The sequence below is a fragment of the Myotis myotis genome, unplaced genomic scaffold (assembly GCF_014108235.1).
Source record: "Myotis myotis isolate mMyoMyo1 unplaced genomic scaffold, mMyoMyo1.p scaffold_m19_p_19, whole genome shotgun sequence".
In the NCBI taxonomy this organism is placed as follows: Eukaryota; Metazoa; Chordata; class Mammalia; order Chiroptera; family Vespertilionidae; genus Myotis; species Myotis myotis.
In genome coordinates, this window is record NW_023416323.1 from 18,275,502 (window position 1) to 18,293,293 (window position 17,792).

General features: G+C 43.7%; 1 protein-coding gene across 1 annotated transcript in view; it reads right to left on the reverse strand.

Annotated features, from left to right (window-relative positions):
• Nucleotides 1–415: 415 nt before the first annotated feature.
• Nucleotides 416–17,792, reverse strand: part of CDH13 (cadherin 13) — a 1,028,720-nt gene continuing 1,011,343 nt past the window's right edge. Inside the window, exons 12-14 of the mRNA XM_036346357.1 lie at nt 11,642–11,875; nt 8,128–8,346; nt 416–2,038 (exon numbers count right to left, since the gene is read on the reverse strand). Of these exons, the coding sequence (XP_036202250.1) occupies nt 2,031–2,038; nt 8,128–8,346; nt 11,642–11,875 (461 nt within the window). The 3' untranslated portion in view covers nt 416–2,030. The remainder of the gene's footprint in view (nt 2,039–8,127; nt 8,347–11,641; nt 11,876–17,792) is intronic.

Consider the following 17,792-nt stretch of genomic DNA (forward strand, 5'->3'; position numbering starts at 1 on the left):
CCCCCACCCTGAGCCTGCATGTGCACTCGTGGCGAACTATTAGGTCATATTTGGGGCACGTGGCATCTCCTGATTGAGCAACAGGAATTGTTCCAGAGAAAAAACACCCATGTCCTGGGACTGTAGGCAGATGGTTGGGACTGTGTGTCATGCATCATCAAACTGAGGGTGATCTTGCTCCTCTGTAAGTATGTAATCATCTTCACAGTGGATTGTGAAATGCTCACATCATTCATTACGGTGAGTAAGACGAGTGGGTGGCTCGAGCTGTCGGGGGTGCTTTTGGCTTCATGGACTCACTCACCTAATGAGAGATGTACGGGAAGCCCACAAAGCCAAAAATGGGAACTTGCACCAAGACAAGACTCAGCATCAGTGACGGTAAGTAGACACAACATAGAAACCAGAGAAAAGCTATTGTCCAGCAGTTTTAACCACCAATACCCATTTATTTCAATGGAGAAAAAAAAAATCTCTGCATTCTATATGCTCCAAAAGATTTACTGTTGAAACAAATACAATATATGGAACTCTATCTGTATAATTTTACTACAATAAAGACAACATATGACTTCTACTTCCTACAGAAGGCGAACGGAAAAGCACAGATGCCAACAGAGACTGCATAAGAAAGCGTGTGTGCGTGTGTGGTTAAAACCTTTAGTGAGCAACTGCATTAAAATGTGCTAAGACACTTACCCTAGTTTGTGGCGAGCTCTAGTAAAAAGCCACAGGCTGTCACTAGTTTTATCTGATAGAAAAATTTGGTGTGAGCTTGGATGGTTCATTTACAGTTTATCGACAAGAAGATAATCTTAGTACAAGCACTAACTTTCCTCTTACGTTGACATGCTCACAGAATCAAAATCAATTACGTTTCAAACATAACGAACGTCTTTTATTTGTAGGTTTGCAAACAACTGTAGTCGATTCACACAAAAGGGTACTTTTAAAACTACCTGTATTTACTCTATTTTATGCAGGTATATGAAACAAACGGCGTGTATGCGCGTAAGTGTATGTCTATACATGTGGGCATATACTAGTATATGTATACACGCGGTATCTGTCAGCCTCTTCATATGCATGTGTGACCTCCAGGATGACACTTGCAAATGCAAATGTACCAAGGAGGGAGGGGTTCTCTGCCATGATCCGTGTCCCCATAAGAACTAAGTCCAGAGGGGGACTGTGGATTTAGGACACATACAAATGCAGACAGGTGCCCAGGGACGAATATTTCAGCCCTTTGCTGAAATATTTGATGGTAACATTTCCTGCTCTGCTCCCCACCACTTTTGCTCAGAATCGCGGCATATGATGGCAGTGAAAACTGGGTGTAGCCCTCAGGTGAAGAGAAAGGCCTCTCTCTCTCTCTCTCTTTCTCTCTCTCTCTCTCTCCCCCTCTCTCTCTCCAGACCTGCCTGCTGGTCGTGGCAGCATCCAGACCGAATGGGACAGTGGGGAAGCATCAGCTCTGGTCTGCGCTAATGCCCAGCTTGCTGCTGAGGTCCTGGTTCCGGGGGTGGGGGGTAGGGGGTGGGGTGGGGGGGGAGGTCAGCTGCCAGCCTCCATCCCTTTTTGTTTAGCCTCTCAAGGGAGAATGACACACCAAAACTGGGCTGCCCTATCTCATCTCGCTCTATAAATACTGATATGTACACGTACAGATACTCATACATATACAGATACTAACCCACAGACACAGCTGGAGGTGTGGACTGCTGACTAGCAATGTGGCAACACATCAGAAAAAGTAGTCATTGTTCCTGCTCCCGGAGGGCACGTGAAATGCCATGATCTTGAAACACTCAGGGGAAATTCAGAGAATCCCATTAATCAAAGGAGAAAGGAAGATGCGGTCAAAATGGTGAAGTACAGACTAAGTGAAATGGCAAAGAAAAGGAAAATCTGGAGCAATTGAGGCCTAGTTGTGAAGTTCGAAAGCTGTAAACGGCAATCTTCCGATTTGGATTTTTTTTCCTGTTGCTATGGAAACTTGGTAGTCAAGCGTCAGATGTCAGGAGTTCTCACAGACCTGAATGGCAAAGATTCAGAGTTTAAGTCAAGGAATATTGCAACTCGGTTCAAAACATGTTAGCTGAATGCTAGATACATGACTGACAGGCTGTAATAAACGCATTTATAAACATTGCACTACCTTGGGAAAAATTTTTTTCTTAAGCATAGCATTTGAAGAGAGAAGGAGCAGTTCTGCTGGTTTATGTCTTAAAAAGCCGGACTTCTCCGAAAGTGCTCGATGCCAAACATCTCCCTTCAGACCACCAGCAGCTATTAGAACCACTGCTACCATCGAGCCCTATCTCTTACAATCAGCTCAGAGTTTGGCTATTTTATCAACAAGGTGACTTGGTAGATTACAGATTGATGATTGTCCTAGTCCTAGATATTCTTTTTGGTCACGGACAAGAGCTAGATACCTATTGGTATATGAGTTTCCTGTGGCTGCTGCAACAAATGACGTCCGAAAAGGGTCTTATGGGGCTAAAATCAAGGTGTGGGCAGGGCTGTGTTCCTTCCGGAGGCCCAGGGGAGAACCACTCCCTTGGCTTTTCCAGCTTCCAGAGGCTGCCTGCGTTTGGCTCACGGCCACTTCAGCCACCTTCATCCCTGAACGAACTGTCTTATCAAAGTTCACTGAAGTTGCCAAAGGTGTGGTTATTCTCGAGGTTGCACACTAGCCCAGGGTCTTCCATTCTGCCTGATAATAGTATGAGTGGAAATAGCTTGTTCTCTGACACTTTTGCTTAATTATTCTTGTATCTTGGATTTGTATAGGGAATTGGTACCACCAAATCGTTTGTTAACATCAAAGAGATAAAAGTGTGGAAAGGTCAAGCTAGGCGGTAATGTAAGTGCAGCTCATTCTGGAACAAACTGATCATTAGGACTCTAATGGGTTACTCTGTAGGGCTTGGGCTTTTTCATTCAAAACTCACCCATCTACTCTGAACCCCTTGGTTTTAGAGGTTGAACATGTCATTTATCTGTTTGGAAAATTTCAAGCGGACTATCTAAATTCTAGATAAACAGTCTTTGTAATGAGACTCGAGTACAAACAAGGTGACTTAAGAAAGTTATGGGTTAAAGCTGTTCTAACAGAAAGGACCATGGAAATTAACAAGTTATTTCAGGTATAATTTTTGGTTATGTGCTATACCAGGGACCTTTACATTGCTTGACAAGTGAATTTTTTTGCAGTTAAGAGTCTCCTGAACTCATTTAGTTCCTTTATTTCACTCAAAGTTTTCATTGCCTTAAACTCTTTGGTTACTTGGCTGCAGTAAATTGTACCCTGCAGATTCATCCGCATTTGAACGACGTGAAAAGAACATATTAAATGGCATCACTAATTTTATTTAAAAATACTTTCCAGTGTGGTTCCAAGAAGTTAAAATAATAATTTTATTCACTGAGAAAAACAGAAAAAAAAATTGGTTAGTAACACCCACTGAATTAGAAAGTGGCCAATCCATTTTAAGTCAATTTAGACTATTAGGTTGATTGGATGAGATCACCTATATGGTTTATGTAAAGTTCTTAGCTTTGCACACACGAAGTCCATGAAGTTGTACCACTTTAAGGGACCACAGCTTCTCCACAAAGCATGACTAGTGGCCTCTCCAGGACAGGATGGCCTGCTCTGCCAGGCCTGATGCTTCTCCAGACCCTATTTCTGCTCATGGCACATTCACAATAAAGAAGAACAAAATAGTGATACTCTCAACAACATGGATTGTGTGATTCCATTTATAGAAAACTATAGAAAAGATGAGACTATAATTAGAGAAGGCAGATCAATGAGGGTCTGGACTAGGGGAGGGGATTGATAGCAAAGGGATACAGGAAACTTTTGACTGTGGTGTGTACAATTGTGTAGTTACTAAAATTCATCAAACTGTACACTTAAAAGGGTGAATAATTAGAGCCCGGCTGGTGTGGTTCAGTGGTTGAGCATCAACCCACGAACCAGGAGGTCTCGGTTCAATTCCCAGTCAGGGCACATGCCCGGGTTGCGGGCTCAATCCCCAGTAGGGGGCATGCAGGAGGCAGCCGATCAATGATTCTCTCTCATCACTGATGTATCTATCTCACCCTCTCCCTTCCTCTCTGAAATCAATACAAATATATTTTAAAAAATGAAAATAAAAAGCATTAGAATTAAAAGTATATATTTATTTATTTTTGGCTTAGATTAAGGTTATAATTCAGTGCCTCCTCCTTCCCAAGTACAGACATTTAATTTTGGCCCTTGTTAATACGGTTCATCTCATCTGTCCTTTTATATGTTCACTACTGCTAGTTAATTAAGCCTAAGACAATGTTTAAAAGGTTTTTAGGACAATTTTCTTCCTTGAAGTCGACTGTGCACACCACACAGAGCTCTACATAACCCACAGACACAGCCTAACGGAGACGCCAGCTTGCCGAGGACCTTGGGAGGGTCCTAGGGGAGAACTAAGCATTCCCTCATTGTCATCAACGCGCAATTTAAACAACAAAATTGGCAGTAAAAATAATTTCATTTACATTTTTTATTACTTTCAATGTCATTAGTTTTATTTCCTGAATTTTTGGATGTCAAAGAGAGAAGTGCAGATCTCTCAGTTCAATTCTCAGCTGCAATATAGCCATCTACAGTATCATAATAAACAGAAATGTTTTTATTATCTTTTTCCACGAGGGAGGCATTCTAATGGTGAACGCTAGTCTCACTGCTTACTCACACGGGACCTTGGGACCTTTCTGAGTTTTCTCATCTATAAAGTGCGATAAATTCACAAAGCCAATGAAGTAAATAGAGAGAAAAGCCATAGGACATCAGGGTGTTCGGTTAATGCTAGTTTATTTGGATCTGAATGTTACTTAAGGGGAGGAGAAAACCCATTTTTCTTCCCATGTCGTGATCAATGCAATTGTATGAGCAACACTCAAAAGATGTTGGCACATTTTCTCTGCAAAGGGCCAAATATTTCCAGCTTTGTGGGTCATATGGTCTCTGTGGCAACCATTCAACTCTGCCATTGTAGCAGAAAGCAGCCACAGACAATATGTAAATGAATGAGTATGGCTGTGTTCCAATAAAACTTTATTTACAAAAACAAGAAGTGGGCCAACTCCTGATTTAAAGACACAGCAAACAGATTCTACCAGATCAAAAGTACTATGGCTGAGTTAGGAAGGCATCTCATCCTTGCACTTTGTAATCTAGTTTCAGTACTTTCAGAACCCCCTGCCCACTTTGTTGAATGGTTTAGGCCCATTTCTGTGTAGCCTCTTGTCAATGTCATGTTAACAGTGGCACAGGTGGGATGACCACTAACTTCTGCTCTTATCAGAGAGTGTGGGAGCCATAGGACACCCATGGTTACTTATTCATGCAGGCTCTAACCCAGTCTCTCTTGTCTTATTCTGTACATCTCTTTTTTGTCAGGTATACAATAAAACAAGGATTATCATATTTGGCAGGTATCTCTAATGTTCAAATGAACAATATTAAGCATTCTTATGCCTTTTATACAGAGCCAGACTGAGGTTCTCTTGGAAGTCAAATAGGTAAGTGGTAACACTTGTTCTTAACTGTTGGTTTTTTTTTTTAAGCTGAAAATATTTGCTTGTGGTGCAAAACATTGGAAGGTCAGCTGAGTACCTTTCCAGCTGTGCAAGGAGACCCAGCTCTCCTTTTTGAGGATGATTTTGGCTTTACCTACAGGTGCCCTTCCCTACAGTGAGATAACCGTGTGCTGCCAGGTAGGATGGCTCTCCATTTAAATGAGAACAGGAAAGCACATTGGACCTCTCAAACACAGCACACACGTACCTGTCTTTTCTCAATGATACTATTTTGAGTGTACAATGAACATGAGGGCTTTGGGAGTTACTGCACAATTCCAACTCGGATTAACTACGATGTAAGAGTTCAGATAGAGGAGCAGTGGCAACCTTTGGGGACCTACTCATTCATTTCTGATACCTACAGGCCAGTGGTCTCCAAAGTAGGGGGCACAAGGAAACCCCTTATTGGTAAGAAGAAAATCTGTCATGTCTATTTATATTCCTTTCACTCTAAACAAATAGATTGTTTTACTAATAGTTAATGCATGAATTGGTAGTAGCAGATGTGTGTATTATAAAAATATGTGTAAAATATATTAACACTGGGTCTGTGGTTTGGAGGCCACTGTACATTTGGGATGTTGGCTCCACAGGTTGGACGGGCCTGGGAATCTGTATCTCGACAAACAGAGGGAGGAAGTCTCCATTTAAAACACCCACTGCAGCTGGGGTAGCTGATAAATGAGCGGTTCCTGCAGAGCCTTGGTTCCTCAAAGGGGTGTCATCAAGAATGAGGCTTTAGGTTGTATAATTAGGTTACAGACAGTGATGAGTGAATGGCCACTCATGATCTTCTCTCTATGTACACACATGATTGTGCACACACAACACATGAAACATATGTGCACACAACACATGTGCACAAGCACACAGACACTTGGACACGTGTGCACGCAGCATTTTTATTTCTCTATCCAGACTCTGCTGTATGTGAATCCCAATGTCTCCTGGAACCCAGGCCTGGGCTTGCAGTCTGACTAGAGCTCACGTCAGAAGCTCCTGGAAAACAGATTCCGGATGTTTACTGCAAGAGCTGGTCAGAGCAGGACACTGTAAATAACCCTAATGCGGCTGTGCCATAGTCATGTGACAGGGTACTCTCTAGCAGTTAAAATGAGTGAGCTAGTGCAGGGTGAACTATGGCTGGTGGGCCATGGTGTGCTTGTGTGGCTCTCAAGCTAAGAATGTTTTTCTCACTTTTAAAGAGTGGTAAAGAACAAAAGAATGAAGCCAAAAGAACCCATACCCACAATAAAAAAGAATATGTGATGAAGACCTGATACGGCCCACAGAACCCAAAATATTTGCTGCCTGGCCTTTATAGAAAATGTTTGCTGACCCTGAACTAGAACAACATAGATGAATCTTGGAAATGTAATGGGAAGAGGAAGAAAAGCAAGATGCAGAACATCATGCTCAATATAATACAAATTACATAAAGTTTTCCAAATGGCACAAAGTAGAACTATACATGGTGTGTGTGTGTGTGTGTGTGTGTAGTAAAAGTATAAAACATGTCAGGACACATTCTAACTCATAAAAGCTACTGTCTCTTGGGAGAGAGAATAATAAATAAAACTGGAGAGAGGCCTTTACCTGCAACATTTCGTTACTTGAAGAAATGTCTCAACTATCCGATGAGACACTTCTCATTATACAGTCTTTCCCGCCTTAGCTCTACCCATAGGACGCTGGCCCAGCACAGAGCTTTACACACAGTAACTTCCGACGTTGGAATGTGTGTTGCCTGTTGACCCTACTTGCCATGGTCACCAGGATATAGTAACTTCTGTTATTTTTTTTCTAATCATCAATTTCTCAACTTCCAAATTTACAATTACATCAATAACCTTGTCAAAATGTAAACACCGAGGGCCAAAAGGCTTTTGAATGGCATTAGCTATATGTAAATAGTTGCTAAAATTAAAAGTGGACTAGTAGCCCATAAGTAGGACATATCTGATACACATAGCTATTGGTTTTATGCTCACATCTATATTACTAGGTATAATAATTTATTTGTTTAAAGTAATGCTCTATTACATTATAGCTATTACTACCAGGCAGTGAAAACAATGTGTGAATTATACATTTATCTCTTTTCCTACGACCCCACTGCCATCCATGAATTCTCATGCTTGTTCTTAAAAAGGTGTAGTATCTACTTCAACCTTGAGAAAGATTATTCAGCGTAATGCAGAGAGAAATAGGGCCGTGGCGGACCAGTGAACTAATCCAGGCACATTGGCATTAGCTCAAGTTCAGGGGCATCTACAGGCAGTATCACCTCCTGGCCTGGAGCATAGCAAGGGGGATGGTAAGATGCCTTTCAACATTACTTGGAGCACTTTTACATGGAACACCCTCTATTATACAGACATAAACTAAAACAAATGTTTCCTCTGGGATAAATTTTTTTGAAGATACGCGGGAAAAAGGCTTTGATTACGTTTTCATAATTACACACACACTGGAGTTAGGCCAACTTACAAGCTAAACTGAAGAGGGAGATGAGCAGGACTGAGGTCAGGCTGAAGTGCAGGGCCCCCGCGGCGTTGCAGTCCACTTTGGAATTCTTGCAGGAACACACTTGTACCCTGAGGTCTGTGATGTTCGTCATGGGCGGTTTCCCTGAATCTGTCACCATGATGGGCAGCTGGTAGTTGGCTTTGTTCAGGTTTTGAAGAAGGCTTACCAGGGCATGCGTGTCTGTGAAGACAAGGGGCCTTCATGAGAGAGGGTCAGACCTTTCCAAGAAAAGAGTAAGAACATGCAAAACAGGCATTGCATTTTGTTTATAACCATGCGGGTGTTTACATTTCAATTCAGTAACATCAGATACACATATCAATTCAGTTCAATTGCACCAGCCACATTTCAGGTGCCTGGCAACCACATGTGGCTGGTGGCTACCACACTGGCAGCCCAGGCAGACGTTTCCATCATCGAGGAGGTCTATGTTTCAGTGTTATTATTATCAATTTTATGGAGATCCACTTTTGTGAAACGACTGAGTAGCAAGAACCACTCTCTGCAAATTTATTATACCCAAAAGCAATGTTTACAAAGAGCACATTCAATATCTAGAAAAAATAATGTAAAAATCTATTCTCATATGATCATATTGTACATTTTAAATATATACAACTAGGGACCCAGTGCATGGATTCGTGCACCGGTGGGGTCCCTCGGCCTGGCCTGCGGGGATCAGGCAGAAACCGGCTCTCCGACATTCTCTGAGGGGTCCCAGATTGTGCAGTTCTCAGGTGATGCCCCCTGGAATCGGGCCCGCTCCTCTCTGGTTCCGGGTGTGTCACCTGAGAACCACTGCTGCCAAGTGACCACAGCTTGGCTGCTCCTGCATTGAGCATCTGCCCCTGGTGGTCAGTGTGCAACATAGCTACTGGCTGGTCGGCTGGTCCCTTAGGCTTTTATATATAGATTTTTTTTTGTCAATTATACTTTAAAAAATCTGGAAGAAAAGGAAAAAAATTACCAGTTCAGAGATTTTTGTATAGGAATCCAAATTCAAATAATCAAAATAAATTCTTGGACCCCCAAAAAAGTCCTCTCACTCTCTATGTGGGCTTGAGCTTGTGTGTTGCCTGGGGTATGGATTCTGTTGTCTCTCTCAGCGCAGAGCCCACAGCCCTGGATCTGAATGGGGATCCACAGCACAGCCCACACGTGGAGATGGGGTCTGTAAGCCCACGGTTGGTGGGAATATCTGCCCTTATCCAGGCCTCTGGGCAGCCCTCAGGAGTGGCCACCCTACCTGGCTACTGTTTTAGCCTCAGGCTATTCCCTTTCAGATGACTAAGGATTTTTTATTTGTTTGTTTTAAACTGCCCCTTTCTGGGCATAGACAATGCTAAGTATTTGGGGGCGGGGGGAATTGGGGACAAGAAAAAGAATTTAGAAGGCATTGTATCTATTACATAAAACCAGGAGGGAAAGCAGATGAAGTATTATCCTAACCAGAAGGTTAGGTGGCAGCGCCGATTAACCAAGGTAGAAAATTACCCCAGTGAAATAGCAGATTAACTCATGGGACATTCTCCCATTTCCCCCAAGCAGAGGAGAAACTCCTCTTGAATGAGAAAGTTCCAGTTGGAAAGATCTGGTGATGATTGTTCAAATCCGCTGCAGCTGCAAACACTAGCAAACAGAAGAGGAACCCCTCAAACAAGAGGACTGTTTTAATTAAAAATAATCAGTGTAACAAAATTCATCCTTTAAAAAGCAATAAAGTAGACAAACAGGCAACTATAATCAATAACAGGAGAAAGGCAGTAATAAAATGAGATGTGAGATAAGGCCATCACAATACATATGAGATTTTTAATAGAAAATTTTATGCACAAGTGTACAATACATGTTCAAAACTTAATGAAATGGTAATTCCCCATCTCTCTCAAAAATTCTACCACTAATGTAAGAAGAGGGAGCCCTGACTGGGCCAATGGCAGAAGCTGTTCATTACTCATGGCAGAGTGTATGTCTGTGGCAGTGGTTCTCAACCTTCCTAATGCTGTGACCCTTTAGTACAGTTCCTCATGTTGTGGTGACCCCCAATTTCATTGTTACAAGTTGGACATAATTAAAGCATAGTGATTAATCACAAAAACAATATGTAATTATACATGTGTTTTCCGATGGTCTTAGGCGACCCCTGTGTTCGACCCCCAAAAGGGTCGCGACCCACAGGTTGAGAACCGCTGGTCTAAGGCTTGAGTTCTGGCTTTTGGCTTTATTTCCAGGCAAGGTGAACTTAGCGAGGAGGGAAGTGGGTGAGGTATTGTGGAGAGAGGGGTACTTTATCACTCACTACATTGGGGTTTCAGTCTTAATAAGGCAGGTGATACATGCTGGGCCAAGTTTTGAATTCCACATGCCCACATGGAAAGATTGGCAGGAAGGGACACTGCTTGCGTGTTTCATAAAAGAGGAACAGAACAGATGAAAGAAGATATCAAAGTTGAAAGTAAAGGCCAAGGTCATTATAAAGCCTAAGTCAGTTTTGAGGAGGCCTGCAGCTTAAAATGGAAGCTAGGGACCCGAAATGGTGCTCCTCTTCTCCTTAGTCTTTCATAAAAGCAGGTTCACCAGGAAACAGCTCTCCAGGGTGCTGGCGAAAGTTAACGTAAGCACAGTTATTCGAGAGAGGAGAGACAGCTGAGCCAAGACATGCTTAGGGAGAAGCAGAGACCCCGGCTCTGCAAGGCTGGAGACTGGGTGTGTGTACCGTATAGGGCTGTGCAGTATAGGATGTAAAGCACAGAGTGTACAGTACAAGGTGTACAGTATATGATATACAGTATAGAGTGGACAGTGTAGAGCCATGGTCGGCAAACTGCGGCTTGCGAGCCACATGTGGCTCTTTGGCCCTTTGAGTGTGGCTTTTCCTAAGCCTTAGGAGTACCCTAATTAAGTTAATAACAATGTACCTACCTATATAGTTTAAGTTTAAAAAATTTGGCTCTCAAAAGAAATTTCAATCGTTGTACTGTTGATAGTTGTCTCTGTTGACTAATGAGTTTGCTGACCACTGGTGTAGGGTGTGCAGTATAGTGTACAGTACAGAGGGTACAATACAGGGTGGCTAGCATACAGTGTACAGTAAGGTGTATAGTACAGGGTGTGCTGTATAGAGTGTGTAGGGTGTAGAGTACTCAGCATATACTATATATATACACACCATAGAGTGTACAGTCTGTACAGGGCAGAGATTATGCTGTGTCCAGTATAGAAAAGATAAGAGAGGAAGCAATGGAGAGGACTTTCATGTCTGCATTATAAGGAACTGATATTTAATATATTTACATATTGTGTTCATTTTCTGGTGGGAAAATTGTCAATATTTATAGTGCATACATAACTTGAAATAAACCATTTGAGAACACACAAGAGAGCAGGAGAGGGGGAACAGTTTGGGGAAGGAAACCAAGCCAGAGCCACTAGGCTAAAGCCACAAGGATACGTGTGGGACGTCTGGCTGACTTACTGTTGATCTTGGAGACCTTCCAGACTTTATCAGGAACAGCTTGCTTATAGATTTCAAATTTGAAAGGATCTGTATTTGGGTGCAGATCCTTGTCTGATGCTCCCAAGATGACTACGCTGAGGTTTTTGGCATCATCGCAGACTTCGGCCGCTGTGGGGTAGATGAAGGGAGCGTTGTCGTTCACGTCCTCCAGGGTGATCAGCAAAGTCCCAGTGCCGGTGGCAGGCGGGTCGCCTAGGGAAGAGGGGCGATGTGAGTGCACACCTGCTAACACGAAGAGGAGCGCTGCCCAGCCCTTCCCCACCGCCAGACACATCGATGATTAAAGGGGTTCACACAGGACTAAAGTAATAGCTTACACATGTGTATAAAGCTTAGTGGTTTCCAAGCCTGTCATCATATGTACAACTCTTGGTTTAAGTTTTTCAGGCTTCACCTTTAGAGCGCTGAGCTTCTAACACACAAGTCATACTAACACACTGAAAGTCACTCTGACGATGGAGATAACAGAGGGACTTTTCCTTGCTCCAAATTCAACCTTTTGCCTGGCCGGTGTGGCTCAATGGTTGAACATCGGCCCATGAACCAGGCAGTCACAGTTCAATTCCTAGTCAGGGCACATGCCTGGGTTGCAGGCTCGATCCCCACTGTGGGGTGTACAGGAGGCAGCTGATCAATGATTCTCTCCATCCTTGATGTTTCTACCTCTCTCTTCCTCTCCCTTCATCTCTGAAGTCAATAAAAATATATTTTAAAAAAAATCAACCTTTTATCTAAATACCCAAGTGTTCCCGTATGTTGGTGGCACAGGAAGGTAGAGATTCCAGGAGAGAAGGCCATGTTTTATGGGGAATAGCTCTACACTGAGTGGGTAGTTGGTTGAAGAGGGAGCCCTTCCAGGATTTTCTTTTGTAAGTAAAAAACGGTCTGAAAGAAAAACAAAAGGGGCTGGCCTGGCTGATGGTGCTACCAGGACTGGCCGGGGTGATGGTGCCATGGGGGCTGGTCAGGGTGATGGTGCCACAGGGACTGGCCGGGGTGATGGTGCCACAGGGACTGGCCTGGCTGATGGTGCCACAGGGCCTGGCCAGGGTGATGGTGCCATGGGGGCTGGTCAGGGTGATGGTGCCACGGGGGCCGGTCAGGTTGATGGTGCAATGGGGGCTGGTCAGGGTGATGGTGCCATGGGGGCTGGTCAGGGTGATGGGGCTGGCTGGGCTGGTCAGGGTGATGGTGCCACAGGGACTGGCCTGGCTGATGGTGCCATGGGGGCTGGTCAGGGTGATGGTGCCACAGGGACTGGCCGGGGTGATGGTGCCACGGGGGCTGGTCAGGGTGATGGGGCTGGCTGGGCTGGTCAGGGTGATGGTGCCATGGGGGCTGGCTGGGCTGGCCGGGCAGGACAGGACAGTCTGAGAAGGTGGGTTAGTTATGAGAAACAAAACCACAGGCTGGCTATAGCATAATCTTTGGGTCTTATACATAAAACTTCATTTTTAAAAATTTCAGCTACTATATGATTTTCACTTTAGGAAACATTATTTTAAGACGCCCTTATAGCCCAAGCCGGTTTGGCTCAGTGGGTAGAACGTTGACCTGTGAACTGAAGGGTCCTGGGTTCGATTCTGGTCAAGGGCATATGCCCAGATTGTGGGCTCAATCCCAGTAGGGGGCGTGCAGGAGGCAGCCAGTCAATGATTTCTCTCTCTTCCCCCACTTCCTCTCTGAAATCAATAAAAATATATTAAAAAAAAATAAAAGGAAAGGCCCTTATAAACTCACCTAAAGAAAAGGCTGTTTAATCTTGGTATGACTCAGCATGATTTCATTTACCTTTCTTTAAATTCATTTTTAATCATCTATGAATTAGAGACTGGCTCTTGGGACAAAACACCCATTAATAGTCCACATTTTCTGTGAGGAAAGTTAGAGCCAAATTTGCTCTAACTTTAGTTAGTAAGTGTATGGATTTGCCTTATTCCAGAAGGATTTGCTGTGCGTCTGAAATGACTGTGCTCTAATTTTATGCACCAGTACTGACCTAATGTCTGGCCCCATTCTATTTTTCCTATCCTCATTTGCACTGAACCAGATCTACAAGCTTAATTTTATTTTCTCTCCTCCCGTGTTTTTCTTTTTTCTTGAAGGGCACATTCGGTTTTGAGTCAAGTTCTGGGTCACATGGGGTGGAAGGTAGCGAATATCTGAGCTCAGAGCATGAGTGTCCAGCGCAAGGCCAGGCCGGGTCTGACAGGTTCTGTTGGTAAAGAAACAATGAGTCCTTTTTAGATTCAGGCAGCTTATGACTTACAGGGACAGCCAAAGGGTGAGTAGGCAAAGACGGCCCCTGGGCAGGTGACACCCAAACCCCAGGGGGCAGCTGGCTGCATCACAGATGAAGGGAGGCCCTGGTGCTGAGGAGCCGATTGCAAGCTGCCTCTCAGTGGTTTTACTGTCTGCAGCTGCACTCCAAGAGGGTTGGGCAGGAAGCCTCGCCCCTCATCAGAACCCGGAAGATGATGAGACACTGTCTTGTGACAGCCTCCCAGGGGACTTCGGAAGGCAAGTGAGAAGTGGACTAGAGCAGCTCCTCACAGGCCTCCCATGCCCACAGTTCTGGGACGATCACGAGGCATTCTGCTGACACTCAAATTGGCTGCGGCTCAACCTTCGCTCCTGGCCTGTGTGGATACAGGCAAGGTCGTCAGACATCATGGCTGTCCCCTGCTGTCCGCGAGCATGGCAAGGGGATGAGGCTGGAGATGTCCCATAGGACATGGGGGCCTTGACTGTCATGACAATTCCACTGGAGGGTCTTCAGAAAGGCAGCGAAACAAGCTGACTGACTTATTTTTAGAAACGCACAGTGGCACTGACAGGAGATGTTGGACACTGGAGCCCAGCAATGGATTGCGTCATGACGTGGGTGGTTTGAGCAGGAAAGAAATGTCTCTTCTTGGTGACCAGGCTCTCAGGTGAGGCGCCAGAAGAAGCGTGGAAGGTAGTGGGGGCGGGGGGTTGAATGAAAGACAGTTCAGATTTGATGGTGTGAATAAACCCTGTATTCAGTGCAACCATGTACAGGTGCACAGAGCTTAGGAGAAATGCCAGGGCTGGGTTGGCAACGGGGGCATTGTCAACACAGATACTTTTGAAACCTTTCTAGCAAATTAGGTGGAAGTGCAGAATGAGGGAGGGGTATAGACGGAACGCCCCAAGTTCAAAGAGCAGATGATAGTTTGCAGGAGACGGGGGAGATGAACTGGAAGATGAGGCAATGGGTTATGATGCCGAAAAGGATAAGGAGTAAAGAGAAGCAATGGGATCTTGCAAGGAGCACGTTGCTGGTGACTTTTGGGGAGAGGTTTCCATTAGTGGGGAAGAAACCAGCTCGAAGGAAGCTCACTGTGGAGCAGCGAGAACAGATACTGTTTAGGGGGGCTGGTGGAACCTTACATATATCAACACCCGAAGACAGTTCCAGAGCAAACATGCAAATAAGTGTCTCTAAGATAGGAACACAAATGTAATTAATTATCAGAAGGATGGCTATTTCTAATGGCGGCATATCATCAACTTTTGTTAGAGCAAGAACTCAAAGGAAATGTATCATGACTTTGAACTTGGTTACCCAGTGTCAGCTTTAGTCATTTGGTTGAATTTCTTTATTGAAAAATTATTTTTTTCTTTTTACTGAACTCATTGAAGAGGAATCCACTGTATTTTTCTCCACTCTGAATATATTATGGAGTCACTTGGTAGAATGGATGAGAAGGCATTATGAGTATCTGAAATATGGCCATAAGAATGGGCCTTTTGTGAACTTAATTACTAGTATACTACCGTCTTCAATTCCGCATGCGTTATTCCCAGGCCAGCCTGATGATGTCTTTTTCTGAAGTCAAATAAAATGAACTTGCTTTTTTCATTGATAAGGTAACAAGAGGGTTCCCAAAATCCCCAGGGAAAGAGCCTCTCCCAGCTTATATGCACAGGAGGGAGGAAAACCACCGTCCAAAATTCAAATGTGATTAAAAACATAATGATTCTTCACCCTTATCAGATAAAATTGGCAAATATGTTCTCCCATGCAGTGGGCTTTCTTGTTGTTTTGGTGATGGTTTCTTTTGCTGTGCAGAAGCTTTTTATTTTGATGTAGTCCCATTTGTTTATTTCCTCTTTAGTTTTCATTGCCCTAGGAGCTGTATCAGTGAAGATATTGCTTCGGCATATGTCTGAGATTTTGCTGCCTGTGGATACCTGTAAGATTTTTATGGTTTCCCGTCTTACGTTTAAGTCCTTTATCCATTTTGAGTTTATTTTTGTGTTTGGTGTAAGTTGGTGTTCTAGTTTCATTTTTTTGCATGTAGATTTTTTTTTTCAATTTCCCAGCACCATTTATTGAAGAGACTGTCTTGACTCCATTGTATGCTCTTGCCTCCTTGTCAAATATTAATTGAGCATAGTTGTTTGGGTCAATTTCTGGGTTCTCTATTCTATTCCATTGGTCAATATGTCTGTTCTTGTGCCAGTACCAAACATTTACAGGGAATTCATACAACTTAACAAAAAGAAGATAAAGAATCCAATCAAAAAATGGGCAACAGACCTAAATAGATACTTTTCGAAAGAAGGCCAAGAGACATATGAAAACATGCTCAAAGTCACTAATCATATGAGAGATGCAAATCAAAACGACAATGAGGTACCATCTTACACCTGTCAGAATAGCTATCATCAACAAATCAACAAATGACAAGTGCTTGCCAGGATGCAGAGAAAAAGGAATCCTTGTGCATTGCTGGTGGGAATGCAGACTGGTGCAGTCACTGTGGAGAACAGTATGGAGTTTCCTCAAAAAATGGAACTCCCATTTGACCCACTGATCCCACTTCTAGGAATATATCTCAAGAAACTAGAAACACCAATCAGAGACGATATATGCACTCCTATGTTCATAGCAGCACAATTTAGCATAGCTAAGTTTTGGAAACAGCCTAAGTGCCCATCAGCAGATGAGTGGATTAAAAAACTGTGGTACATCTACACAATGGAATACTATGTGGCTGTAAAAAGGAAGGAACTCTTACCATTTGCAACAGCATGAATGAACCTGGAGAGCATTATGCTAAATGAAATAAGTCAGTCAGAGAAGATAAACATCACATGATCTCACTCATTTGTGGAATATAATGAACAATATAAACTGATGAACAAAAACAGATCCAGAGACAAAGAAGCATCAATCAGACCATCAAACTTCAGAGGGAAGGCAGGGGAGGGTGGGGGGAAGAAGGGGAGATCTATCAAAGGACTTATATGCATGTATGTAAGCATAACCAATGGACACAGACACTAGGGAGGTGAGGGCCTGAGTGGGGTGTGGGGTGGGGGGAGCAATAGGGGGATAAAGACACATATGTAATATCTTAATCAATAAAGAAAAAAAAAATAGCCCTAACCGGTTTGGCTCAGTGGATAGAGCATCAGCCTGCGGACTCAAGGGTCCCAGGTTCGATTCCGGTCAAGGGCATATACCTTGGTTGTGCGAACATCCCCAGTAGGGAGTGTGCAGGAGGCAGCTCATCGATGTTTCTAATTCTCTATCCCTCTCCCTTCCTCTTTGTAAAAAAATCAATAAAATATATTAAAAAAAAACAACGAAAAAAAACAACAACCCCATAATGATTCTTCACAAGCCATTTTGCTCCAATAGTTCGGGGGCCCCAGGAACTCAATACTGGAGCTTCTAGGTATTTCTCTGCACTCAGCAAAAATCCCCCATCCCTTCTCGTCCCCTTTCCACCAGCAACCCCAACCCCCAAGGGACTTCTCTGCATAATCAAATATCAGAACCAAGCATACTATTGTGCCCACCTCCATCAATTTTCTATTTCAATAGGAAAAAAAGCCTCAGTTTGAGGAAAACTCCTGCGATATGGAACTAGAACCTTTCAGCTCATCTCCCCTGTCTCCTGCACGGGTCAGAGGACGTCCAACCTCCGAACACGCGGAGAGGCTGCCTGCGTGTGCAGGGGCTCAGGCTGCACCGAGTTAGAAGATGGGGGGGCCCTGAGGCAGGAACCCTTCCTGTCAGTGGCTCTTAAACTGAACGGCAGTTGGGTTCCCTTTTGGGGCCCTGATGACGGTC